Genomic DNA, 13,315 nt, shown 5'->3' on the forward strand with positions numbered 1-13,315 from the left:
TTAGACCTGACTAGTGAGGACATCTATTCAAAGTCATTATATTTTGCCTTATCCTCACTTGTTCACCTGGCTTTTTATGCTTTAAAAATTTGTTAAAGGTCATAAGTGTAAAATAACTATATATATATTACCTTAAATACTCTATTTTACAGAATTTAGCTCCGCCTCACCCAGCACATCAATGTATTAAAGTGAGCTACATCCCAACATGAGTGCTTTTTTGTATATGACACATTTTTCTAATCAACAGTTTTACTTACAGTATTAATTAATAGCAATAATATATAGTTTCTCCTCATAATGTATACTCTAAAATTTGAATTGTTAGGTGCGTTGGGAGGTTTGTGGTGTAGGACTTACAGACTGCAGTTCGGCATGGATGGCTAGAGGGCGTGAGTGAAATCAGTTGAGCTGAGTGTGTTAGAGTAAGAGCCAATGTGTTTTCAGTTAGCCAAAATACTAATCTTGGTAACAGCACCTACTATACTGAGCCCAGCTGCTGAAGACGATGTCTTATATCTTTCAGTTTAACTCATTTTGTCCACTACAGAGGATATAATGAAGAGGCTATTTTAGATTTTCTGTTTGTGATGCTAACTTTTGATGTAAATGGTTTTATTGATCCAGTTGAACAGCTTACATCATATTTTACAAAATAAATTGTACAGTTAGCTGACTGAATTCAGAATAATTCAGCTTATATTTATGTAGCGCCAAATCACGGCAACCGTCACCTCAAGGTGTTTTATATTGTAAGGTAAAGACCCTGAATTAATTTAGCTACGTGAACACCACTGCTCTAATAGTGTTAGCTAGCTGGCATTACCTGTTTTTCTGAGGCAGCTGCAGAATAGCTACTCTGAAACCGACTGCTATGAACGTTGTTGTTATTATTGAGAACAAAATCTGCTGGCAGCACCTTGTAAAGTGTATTGTTTTTGACAAAGCCAGTCATTCAATGGCGTGTCCAGCGGGGTGGCCTGGGGGGGCACAGGCCACCCCCCAAACCAGACTGGCCACCCCAGGTGCCACCCCAAAGGCAAAACAATAAAATTCAATCAAATATCAAATGTCCGATTATGTTTTCACGGTGACGCTCAGATATCCGAGTGTAAGTGAATGCAGCATCGCTTCTGCGCTATGCGCATCACGTTAGCAAAGGTAGGAGAGCCAAGCGTGAAAGATGGCACTGCAGGAAACAATTTTTCGGTGAAAGAAAATGAGGACAGAATAAATGTCCCGGTAAGTAATATCAAGTTTGTTGAGTTTAGTAAACTTCGGTGAAATTAGAATACCAAGGAAAAAAATAACACTTAAAGAATTAATGCAGCTGTGGAATATTTCAGACAGTAGGCTACTGAGGGCAGCTAACATAAGAGTTATGCGTTATAAGATATAATCTAAGTCGTAACATTGCTGTATGGAGCTGCAGATTTGGTTGCAGGTTAACATAGCTGGACTGGCCATCGGGCATACCGGGCATATCCCCAGTGACTTATTTTTTATTTTTTTTGTAATGGCATGAACAATGAGAGGTGGTGGATTGGCCAGATGCAGGTCGATGTGTAGAAATAACTCCGTTGTTTGGTGGTGGCTATGACGGGGCTTCCACAGAGGCAACAGGTGGATGAGGGAAGGGGAGGCAGGAGGAGAGACCCGAAGCAGCCACCAGTCCGAGTGTCAGGTGAACTGAACTTCAGGTAAGAAGTTATGACCTGCAGTCTATCTGGGTCAGATATAAACCAAGTTTAGGTGGAGTTTATTTTCATGTTGCTGACTTTTTACTGTCAGTTGCAATAACTCATACTGCGTTCTAGCCAGTTTGACGGAGTTTTTATACAGCTGGGTGGGTGCTATGATGTTACTGATAGTGAACTTTATTTTATTCATAAGGTTAGTAGAGTTGCCAACGGCTCCTTAAAAAAATGGAATGGTCCCTCATTCAGAGAAAATATTACACGTTTCGTATTGAGCTGAGAAGAGACGCAGTTTGTCCCGGACTTTAGCTAGAATGGAAAAAAGACACAAAGCTGGATTTATTCTGTGTTTACGCTGCACAGCTGCCTCTTCTCTCATTCTCTCCCCCTCCCTCTCCTGTTGCTACTTCAATCATGAAACTGATCAATGATCAGCTGATCGGCTTTTCTCTCTTGTTTATCGCCCACTTTGCGCCAGAAAGAGGAAACCAGCAGATGTTGCGCTAAACAACAGCAGCACGTTTAAGCTTGATCGGCTGTTGTTAGAATGTATTTAATATTAATTTCTAGTATCAGCTGATGTTTGCTGGAGCCACAGCTGTAAAGCTGCTGGTCATGATGTCTGTTTAGATATGTGGTGAGAGGGAAACATGAAGATGAAACCAGGAGATGTCCTTACTGAACCATCAGAGCTGAACAGGTGATGGAGAAACAGGTTTACCTTTTAGGTGACATGAATGAGTTGAAGGGAAGTTATGAACTGTTTCTGAGAGACAAATAACACCAGGATCCTTTTTTATGTAGCAGACAGCTGGTAACTGTGCAGGGGCGGGTCTAGCAAAGTTTTGCCAGGGGGCCAGGTAGGGCATTAACAGGGAAAGGTGGGCACAAAGAAATACTTTTCTTTCTTATTCTCATTTAAAATACCTAGTTTTTATTAAATAATTATCTAAATCTTACAACCAAAGTTTTTATCTGACGTAAAATGTATAGAAATCATACATATACCAACAAGACTGTACATCACTGTCACAACAGGGTTTGTTTTCAGTCAAAGTCTTTATGGCTTTACTACCTGGTGGGTCGGTCTGTAGTAAAAATGCCCAATTTTTTTGTCCCAGTCCAGCCCTGCAGGTTAATACTGGCAGTGTCACCATGCCAGCTGACTGTATTTTATCATCAGCCAGTGTTGTTCTTTATCAATATTACCAAAGTTTACGATAAGGCAGCATAGAAAGTATTTACTTGCTTTCAGGTTTCATTCAAATGTTAGTCTTTTCAGTTGTTTCCCCACTTTTTTCCTGTTTCAAAATCAAACACCAGTTTGTGAGAAGATTATCTTCTTTTTTTAACAGGCAGATAAAGTTTTGCATTGGCATTGGCTAATTTGTCAATTGTTTGTTACAAATGTTCGTATTTTAATTTTCAAAAATGTTTTTGCCCAAAACATATGTGCACTATATGTCAGTAAAAATACTATGCAAATATTGTTGTCCTTGACTGCTGAGTAAACACTGACAAAGCACTGATTGTATCTCTTGTACTTTATCAACGCAGTATCTAAAAACTTTGCACCGTAGTGGTTAAAATCTCATTCTAATAAGAGTTAAAAGTGCATTTGGTTATTAGGTTTATAGGATTATTGAATTATGGTTAAGGGTTGGTAGAATTTTTTTTTTAAAACATTATCTGCCAATTAAATCTGCCACCCTTCTCCAAATCTGTGCCCCTACCTGGTCCCCCCAACAAAAATTTTCTAGACACGCCACTGCAGTCATTGCCCAGGTCTCATTAGTTTAATATATACTGGTAGGAAGTAGAGATGGACCGATCCGATATTACCTACCGGTATCGGTCCGATACTGACCTAAATTACTGGATCGGATATCGGAGAAAAATAAAAAATGTAATCCGATCCATTAAATATCACGAAAGCACCTCACAAAACTTGCAACACGCCGTAACTCACCTCAGAACGTTAGCACGTCGGAGCAGTATGCATCACGTGATAGAGCGGCTGTGGCATGCGGGACCTGTCGGTGGTCTGGATAGCATTTGGAGCTTCGCTAGCAACCCGGCATTTCATCTCCGATAAAGTTATCCCGAGAGAAGTAAAGCAAGTGTGTAAGTCCATCTCTGAATGTTTGTAAAGCATTCCTGCGTTAAGCTTAACAAACGATATATATGGAGCGACTGCCTCTTCTTGCTGCTACTTCAATCATGAAACTGCTTAACGATCAGCTGATCGGCTTTTCTGTCGCTAGTCCGTGTCTCTAGTTTGCTTTTGGCCCACTTTGCACCAGAAAGAGGAAACCAGCGGCTGAACAACAGCAGCACGTTTAAGCTTGATAAGCTGTTGTTAGAATTTATTTAATATTACTTTCTACTCGAGGATCTTTTTCTACGTAGCTGACGCTGGTAACTGTGCAGGGGCGGATCTAGCAAAGTTTAGCCAGGGGGGCTGATAGGGCATTAACAGGGAAAAGGGGGCACAAAGACATACTTTTCTTTCTTATTCTCATTTAAAATGTCTAGCTTTTAATAAATAATTATCTGACACCCAAAGTTTTAATTTGATGTAAAATGAATAGAAGTCAATTACTGTATATAGTGACTATTAAGTCTAATATATACACCCTAGTAAGCTATAGTACTTTTTCCTTTGGGAAGGTACCATCTGTGCAGTCTGCAATTTTGTTGAAGAAAGATGTTGAATCTATTTAATATTTCTTGAAAAATAATTGATTTCTGTGCATTTTTTTTCACACTGCATCAAATTAAGGTTGATTACGTTGATTAAGCATCATGAGGTGGAGCGTGAGGGGTGGTTCCCTATTTTTTATTTATTTATTTTTGTTGTTGCTGGGAGTTGGAACCCTATTAGTTAGGTTGCTTAATATTTATGCTAAGTACTCTTTAAAATACCAGAATAGGGAGGATGGTGTAGGTTTAAGTTTATTAGATTGATCAGTATTGCTGAACTATGAAATTTTTTTTTTTTGCATACAGGTATAACAGAATAGCTTTAGTGTAGTTGTTGTTTTAAACTTGAGTATGAACTTATACAAAATGCAGCAAGATATTTAAAAAACAGTTTTGTTGATTAAAAAACACTATATCGGATTCATATCGGTATCGGCAGATATCCAAATTTATGATATCGGTATCGGACATAAAAAAGTGGTATCGTGCCATCTCTAGTAGGAAGCCTCTGCCACGCAGACATGGCTAATTTGTCGACTTCTAAAAATCTTCCTGATTTGTGCATATCAGGAGTCACAATCTTCCACAATACCAGTAAAAACTGACACTTTCATATGTTATTGTTTGCTTTATCTGTAGGTTCCATAACTCCACTACTAGAGCTTAGTTAAGGTTAGGCAGTGGTTTTAATGGTTCTCATAAATGCACACAAGTGTGTGTGTGTGTGTGTGTGTGTGTGTGTGTGTGTGTGTAACTCTGCCTTGTTCAAGCCAGTTAGGGCCAGTGCTGAGCTGTTAGCCATATCTAATCCCATTCATCGGCTCCATGCATGACACAGCACACATAGACACTTCAAAAGCTTGCACATACACTGTCTCTCTCGCACGCACACACACACACACACACACACACACACACACACACACACACACACACACACACACACACACACACACACACACACACACACACACACTTTGTGTTGTATGCTTCACAGCCTTTCCCTTTTTACTCTTTCCAACTCTGCAAACACACACAGCTGTAGTGGCCTATGCAAAATCTGTGAATTATAGACTTCATATGTTTCAAATTAAAGCCTCAACACACATAACTCATATGATACCCAAGTCAGAACATTTACTGTAACATGTCCACAAAGGCACATCAGTACACATATAGCCACGCACCGTGGGCTTCGGATTTCCTCAGTTTTAAAGCCAAAATGGGATCAATTATGTAACAATTTCAGGAAATAAATATAGATAGCTTTTTTATCTTTGTCTTGTTTTTGGATATAGTGAATGCACATTAATCCACCTTGATGACACCAAGAAACATGCTGTCACCTAAATCTGTTATCCAATAAATGCAAGCTCAGGTTTCAAGGACACCGTGAGTTCATGTGCAATAATAGCAGACAGTGCAAGACATATTATGGACAGAAGGCTATACATCAAAACGGTTTTATATAGGACATAACAAGCGTCTCAGCAAGCCGAGGTGAAATGTATGTCCTTGTATAATATCTGTTTTCAAGTGACCCACAAGTTCGGATTTTGTCAGGTGCATATTTTTGCACAAGGTTTCATAAAAGTCGAAGTTCTGACCAAGAAGCCGGCTGTGATTGCCTTCATGGTTTCTGCACAGCATGAAACAGACCAAGGAAAACCCCAAAGTCTTCATGCATAAGTTAATGTTTTAAAATTAAGAGATCTGAACGAAAGGAGACGCCGGTAAAATTTTCCAGGAAAATGCAGTTGAGTCACACAGAGAGAGATTTCTGCATCGACAGTGGTGCTCTCTGGTTTAGATGGGTACATCGTAGGGCTGGGCGATATGACCCAAAATTCATATCTCGATATTTTTTAGCTGGATGGCGATATAAGATATATATCTTGATTTTTTTTTTTTAAAGCCATAAGTTAAGAACAAAAAGAGAGTTCTTAGTCACACTGTGTCCCAGATGTCACACGGGCACTTTTATTTACATACAGTGTAGATGTACATGAAGAAATTACTCAAAAATAAATTATCAGCATTTATTAAATAATCATGGTCCATAAATAAAAGAAAACAATGTTGTTTTTGTGCATAACAAAAAGCTCGCAATTGTGCAGTCAAAATGTAAACTAATAGACGCTGAGCATAATAACAAAGAGACAGATTTCACAGCTGCACCACGTCTCTGAACAGGTGCCATTTGTGGTCCTTATACACACACAGTACGTATCACTCCGCGAGGCTCCTCCTCGGTAGCCGTAATCCTCCGACAATCCATCAAGTGGTGCAGCTCCGTAGCTTAGCAAAGTCATATTAAAACATTTTTTGACAGATTGCTGAGCGCTGTGTACCACATAAAATCGGTTCGCGGTCAGTAAGCACAACCAGAATTCATACATAAGGCGCACTGTCGATTTTTGAGAAAATGAAAGGATTTTAGGCCGTGCAGCCCCTCCTGGCTGCATGTCGTTAGCGCGGTTAGCTCGTTAGCACGGTTAGCTCGCTAACACGTTGACGCTGTCCAGCCCCACGCACGGTAACTCGCTAACGGAGATTTTCCGCTTTCATCTTGTCATTGCCTGCAGGTGAAGCTATGGGGGAGGCGGAGTTGTGTTCAGTGAAGGAGAGGCGAGGCAGAGTAACGTTGCGTAGAGACAAAAGTGGACGAAAGAGAGGCAAACCTGCGGCTCCACAAGTATAATTATAACGTAACATAGACTATATCGATATAAACGATATTGTCACATCTTATATCTCGTATGAAAATATATCGATATTTTTAAAAAAACTCGATATATCGCCCAGCCCTAGTACATCGGCAAGGTAAATCGTCAGCTCTGTCCTCTATATTATGCTATGCCGAAGAATTCTGGTGGCAGATCTGTCCTCTCTCTCTGTGGCTGATAGTACAACTGCTGCAGGACGAAGGCTGACTGCTTGCTCTTACATAACCACATGTACAAATTCACCCAGTGAGAGGAGACCTAAAAGGGAGGGGGGCAGGGTGAAACAGCTCAGAGAGCAAGAGACTGAGGGAGAGAGACAGAAAATGCCCTTGGGCAGAGAGAGAGGGAGACAGAGAAAAGGAGAAACAGTGTGTGAAAAGAATCTCTAACAAATAAAGGAATCTATGTATGCACGTGTGTGTCGGTATCCGTTCACCTGATATACTGCAAATTTTGACAGTGTTTTTCTCCGATTTACTAGAGCCATGCTCATGTGTTGCCTAAAAGCTGTTTTCTGTTGCACACGGGCACCTATGAGGCATCCCGGGCAAAACTTTGCTACATAGCAATGTATGAAAATGTATGAAACCATAGTGACCGCAAACCCGAGTTTCTTATGCTGCAGTCACGCTCGGGAAAACAGTGACTGGAAACTGCAGCATGACCGGAATTATTACGACTGTGTGGAATGAAACTACAATCTCATTTCTTCTTAAATAGCTGCTTTGGAGAAGGGGATCAGATCAGCCACCATTCACAGTCAGTTTCCGGACATCTTCGAAGCCACTCTGGTGCATCGAGATGGTACTAAAATGGCAATATAATGGAATCAATTTGTTATCAGTCTGTATCAATTTGTCATTGAATGGGGTCAATTTGCAATTATATTCAATCTGTTTGCGATAATATGGCAGTTAACTGTGATAAATCAGTGAAAATTCCACATCTCCTCCTGTCTGCTGAAAATCTGTCGCCATATTCACATTAGATAGAAATTCATATTAACTATTTACATTGAATCCTGCAAGAACCTCCTAGATTTGAAACAGAAATTCTTTCTGATGTAGTTGCTGCAGGATGGTTATTTAACTACAGACTGACACAGGCACTGCGTCAGACTATTTACAGGATAGGGCAGCACGGTTGTTAGCACTGTTGCCGCACAGCAAGAAAGTCCTGAGTTCAATTCCACCGTCAGGCCGGGGTCCTTCTGTGTGGAGTTTGCATGTTCTCCAGCTTCCTCCCACCATCCAAAGACATGCAGTTTGTGGGGATAACTGATTAATCTAAATTGCCTGTTGGTGTGACTGTGAGTATGAATGGTTGTCTGTCTCTGTGTTAGCCCTGCGACAGACTGGCGACCTGTCCAGGGTGTACCCGGCCTCTCGCCCTATGACAGCTGGAATAGGCACCAGCACCCCCCACGACCCTGGAAAGTATAAGTGGAAGCGAATGGATGGATGGATATTTACAGGATGCAACCAGCTGAGTTGAGTCCCCTGCTGCAAATAGCCAAATGCAGATGAGTTGCGCTCGCTGGTGCAACCTGATGCAGATTGATCACAAGTGGAAACGCGTTGGTCAGTTAATAAAGTTGTTCCTCTTTACTTTTAAGTGTTGCTGGAGCCTCTGCTTTGTACATTTATTAATTATACAGCAATTATTTGCAAACCTTCACCAATCTGTCTGAGAGTGACTACAATCTTTTTGACAGACTACATTGTAATTGTTTTGGGAGCAGCTTGCCTTCCATCAGATGACCTGTGCAATCATGTTGCCATCAAAAGTGGTCACCCCGAGGGTCAAGGGAATTCCCTGCTTAACTTCTGGGTAATTAGTTAGCTGTCCCTACTATTTGCTATCGATTGCCTTAATTCAACTTTTGAAAACCTTGCATCAAGGCACTCCTCTAGTCTGAATAACAGCATATTAATATTAGTCTGCTACTGTTTGAATTGTTACAGAATGACATCTGACATTTCTGCCCGTCTCTGTGCTTCTGTACACTTTTTTATTCATTTCAGTTCTGGAGCTGCACAACTGCTGCACTTCATTAATCTGTGGACAAATCCCACTCAGTCATGATGCAAGAGGTGTTATTTAGTCCGTTTCCTTTTTTTTCTGTGCAGTGAATCTCAACTTAAAAAACCCATCTGGGACAGATCATGATACTGCAACAAAAACAGGAAAATGTTAGGGCTCGTTTGCTTTCTCCTTCTTAATTTGCATCTTCGATGTGGTCTGTGATGTTAGTCTATATATCACCACAAAGCTGCATTCAGACATGAGAAGAGCAAAGATTTATTTCACACGCATGTTTTCAAAACTGTTGGTCAGAGCTTAATGACTGATGTGATGTGATATTACGACAGAAAAAAAAAACAGGTGAAGGTAAAATACCTGCATCAATGATCGGACGTCCTTTTTCTGTATAAATCAGAGTACCTGAGAACAGCTTTGATGTTTCAGGATGTATTGAGGAAACCAGCAACCCCAAGTCAGCAAATATTGAACTCTATTGTTTCACTCCATCTCTCTGGCCGTCTTTATTCAGGCTTTTGGCAGCAAAACAAAGGGATGGAAATTCAAGGTGGCAGAGGTGGGCTGGGATTTACAGATGCAGCACTTGAAGGTTAGCTTTTTGAAGGGGAATGGTTAACCATCTACATCGACTACTGTATAATGAACCCAGCAAGTTCAGTTGAGCAACTAGTATGAGACTGTGGCTACAGTGGGAAGCTTTCAGGTGGGAATGTGTATGAGCAGAATAACAGAGGAAAAGATCTTGCATTGATAAACAGATGTTGCATCATTTCCATCTGTCAAAATGTGTCATCATCCACACTTTACATTGTTATTGCTGTAATTTAGCTGACACTGTTAATCAGAGTGACTTGCAGTGAAGCGGACAGTAAAATAGGCTTTGATTACCATATCACTGAAGAATTCAGGAAGCCAAAAGCAAATAGTGCAAGAGTCAGTGCGTTAACGCATTTATAATAGTTACGTAACCTGGCAAACTACAAAAGTGGTGCTCAGATAGCAAACAGAATAGGAGCAGAAGGACAGTTTGTGCAAATGGTGACAGTCACAATTAAGCACTTGACACAGTGATGAATTTCAGCATATAATTACAGCTGAGTTCAGCATTTAACTGTTTTACCTGACTTGTTGTCAGGGTTACAGCTAATGACTATTCTAATTAAGCTAGGTCATTCTCGTTGGACAGCAGTGGTTACATCTCATTACAAAGTCAACGTTAGAAAAAAAATTACATTCAGTTTATTCATGCCCACGTGCATGTGAAGCCTTATTAACTCTTACAAACACGTGTTTGTGTTCGTATGGTCAGGATCAGTTTTTCCCAGGCCTAGAATTGCCTCATTATATGTGTTTATACCAATTTTAAAATTAGAGATTCATTATGGAATTTACATAATAACCCATCTGACATTATTAAATGGAGGATTAATTATTAATTAAAGGGAGGAGGGAGAGTATTTTCTAGGCTTTTCAACCCCTGTTTCTGTAGAAAAACCTCTAGTATCACAAATTAGGTCCTGTTTTACCTAAAAATATTTTGTGTTAGCCGTGCAGCAGACTGGGGACCTGTAAAGGGAGTACCCTGCCTCTCGCACTAAGACAGCTGAGATAGGCTCCAGCCCCCCAGCAACCCTACCAAGGATAAGCGGAAGAGAATGGATGGATATTTTGCGTGACTTTTAACAAAATTTCAGGTTAATCTTTTACTGCTACCATATATCAAAATGATTCAAGTTTTGACCTGAACAGTATATAAGGAGGACTCAGAGCGGTGATCGCCCAGGAGAGCTGATGGGCATGATGGCATCCCAGGGGCTGTGGTCAAAGCCTGGCAGGGATCCTCGCCAGCTTCTTCAAACTCTCCTTGACTCATGCCACTGTTCTCACCTGTCTGAAGGCCTCCACCACCCTTCCCATCCACACAAAGACTGGTATAGACAGCCTCAACGACTACACACCTATAACCCTCATGTCTGTAGCTATGAAGTGTTTCGAGCAGCTGTTTCGCACATCAGAGACTGTATACCCCCCTCCCTTGATCCTCACCAGTTTTCTTACAATCCACATCGGTCCACGGAGGATGTCACCACCATCACCCTTTACAGAGTGCTTAGCCATCTGGAGAACAGGAAGAGCTACATTAGGATGCTCTTCGTGGAGAATCCCAGACATCCTCACCACCAAACTGGACCACCATCAGGTCCATCCTGACACCTGCTCCTGGATCAAAGACTTCCCAACCAACTAGCCTCAATCAGTCCAACTCGGCCCAGTTCACCTACAGGTTTTTGGGCACCCACATCTCCGCTGATCTCAAATGGACCCACAACACCAACGACCAGAAGCTCCTGCTGGGCTTCTACCGCTCCTCAGGGCCATTAGTGACAACAGGACGGCTGCACAGAGGGTAATTAACACCACAGATACTTTTTTTGGCTGATAGGTCAGAATCTTCTGTCTGAAAGGCCTCAGAGAAAGCCTTATGGCATCGAGAGAATTGCCGCAACTCACTCCCTGCTGTTATAAAAAAGATTAACTGTACACTATCCAGTCTCAAACTAGCAAACTTCCCGTGCCACACTGTGCGCATCCGTTTCACTAAACCATCTTCAAACTTTTGCAAACTTTTAAAAACACAAAAAAAGATTTTTGAGTGGACATGACAACAAACTCAGTTCCCTCGCTTCCCTGTATTCCTCGCTCTACCCCACAGCCTCCATCCACCAGCTGTCAGGCAAGCGTGAAGGCCTCGGTGGAGATGGACAGACATATGGATGGAAAGCAAGAGGGAGGAGGTGAGGGATGGCTGGATGGATGGAAGGAAGGAGGAGTAGGAGAGGTGTGACCCACTTAGCAGAGCCTAGAGTATTTATAGAAGAAAGTGTCCTAATTGGCAAGCCGCTGGGAGAGCAACAGCGCTGTACTGCTACCCTACTCCTTGTCCTTCACCTCCTCAACCTTCCCTTCACTGAGCCATGTGCTTTCTCCTGATGCACCTTCCTCCTGTCCTCTTTCACCTCCCACAATCTTTCTTCTTGAGGACTTTAACTATTTCTTCTTCCTCCTCTTCCATAACAGTGAGATTCCCCTCATTCTTCCATTCACATGCCTGACCCCTCCTCTACTGAGTCTCTGCTGTAAGTGTACACTGCCCTCCATAGTTTCTCCTTGTCTCTGACTTTCTGCCACCTCTTCCTTTTACCCTCTCTACGACAAAAAAGTGTGGTTTCTCATCCCAGCCCCTTTCCCCTCTTCCTTTGATCTTTTTCCATTTTTGGCTAAGTGTGCTGTCACTCAGCCCACATCCTCACTTTCCATCCTTCATTTAATATGTTTGTAGGCTTTTCAGAGAGTTCATGATAAAGACACGAGCAGTGAAAGATAACTTTAAGATCAGATGTTACTGACTCAAAACCAACTAAAACCAGAAAGCATGAATAGGTGACAACTTTGGGATTATTCTGGGATTATGAAGGAAAAAAAGACAGACTCACGTAAGAAGTACTCTGAGGCATCCGCCTCATAGTCAGCATCCTCAGGAAAGTGATCTATCTGCTTGCACATGCCTTTGAAAGAACCTGTGAGAAAGAAAGAACATATTACAAAAATCAGCACTGACAAAATCTAAAATTGCACGTGTAAACATGTGTTTATGTTTGTGTTCGTCTGAATGACCGAACGCAAGAAAACTCAATTTTCCCATTTTTTCCTGCATGGTATCGCAGATTGTATCAAGTCTCCAGTATTCTGCTCGGTGTCTGTATCAACCCTTCTTTGGGACAAAAGAGATGAGACAGGGAGGAGAACTTTGTCAGGAGCTTTGAAGGAAACATATCACAGAACAAAAAGTGACAGACAAGGAGAAATAAGGAAGACGATTGGAGGAGCTCAGTCTAAACAACTCAAAAACGCAGGTGGGAGGGTGAAGAGGAGGCACGGGGAGAGCAAAATGCAAATGATAGACAGGAAGAAAGGATAGTGCTGCTCATTAAGAGAGATTGTGTGTGTGTTTGTGTGTGTGTTTTTGGCTTAGTGCAGCTCCTGTGGTAATTGTTGTACCCTCCTAAACCACTGCAATTAAATGGCCCCTTGTTAATTGGCGATTGAAGGACGAAAGACTAGCGCCGGCTTTCAAATGGGCATCGG

At 41.5% G+C, this 13,315-nt stretch overlaps 1 protein-coding gene across 1 annotated transcript in view; it reads right to left on the reverse strand.

Moving 5' to 3' along the window:
* cacng2b (calcium channel, voltage-dependent, gamma subunit 2b) overlaps nt 1-13,315 on the reverse strand; it is a 70,491-nt gene that overhangs the window by 13,210 nt on the left and 43,966 nt on the right. Inside the window, exon 2 of the mRNA XM_080879864.1 lies at nt 12,664-12,747. Coding sequence (XP_080735990.1) covers nt 12,664-12,747 — 84 coding nt within the window. The remainder of the gene's footprint in view (nt 1-12,663; nt 12,748-13,315) is intronic.

The sequence above is a fragment of the Rhamphochromis sp. 'chilingali' genome (assembly GCF_963969265.1).
Source record: "Rhamphochromis sp. 'chilingali' genome assembly, chromosome: 4".
NCBI lineage: Eukaryota > Metazoa > Chordata > Actinopteri > Cichliformes > Cichlidae > Rhamphochromis > Rhamphochromis sp. 'chilingali'.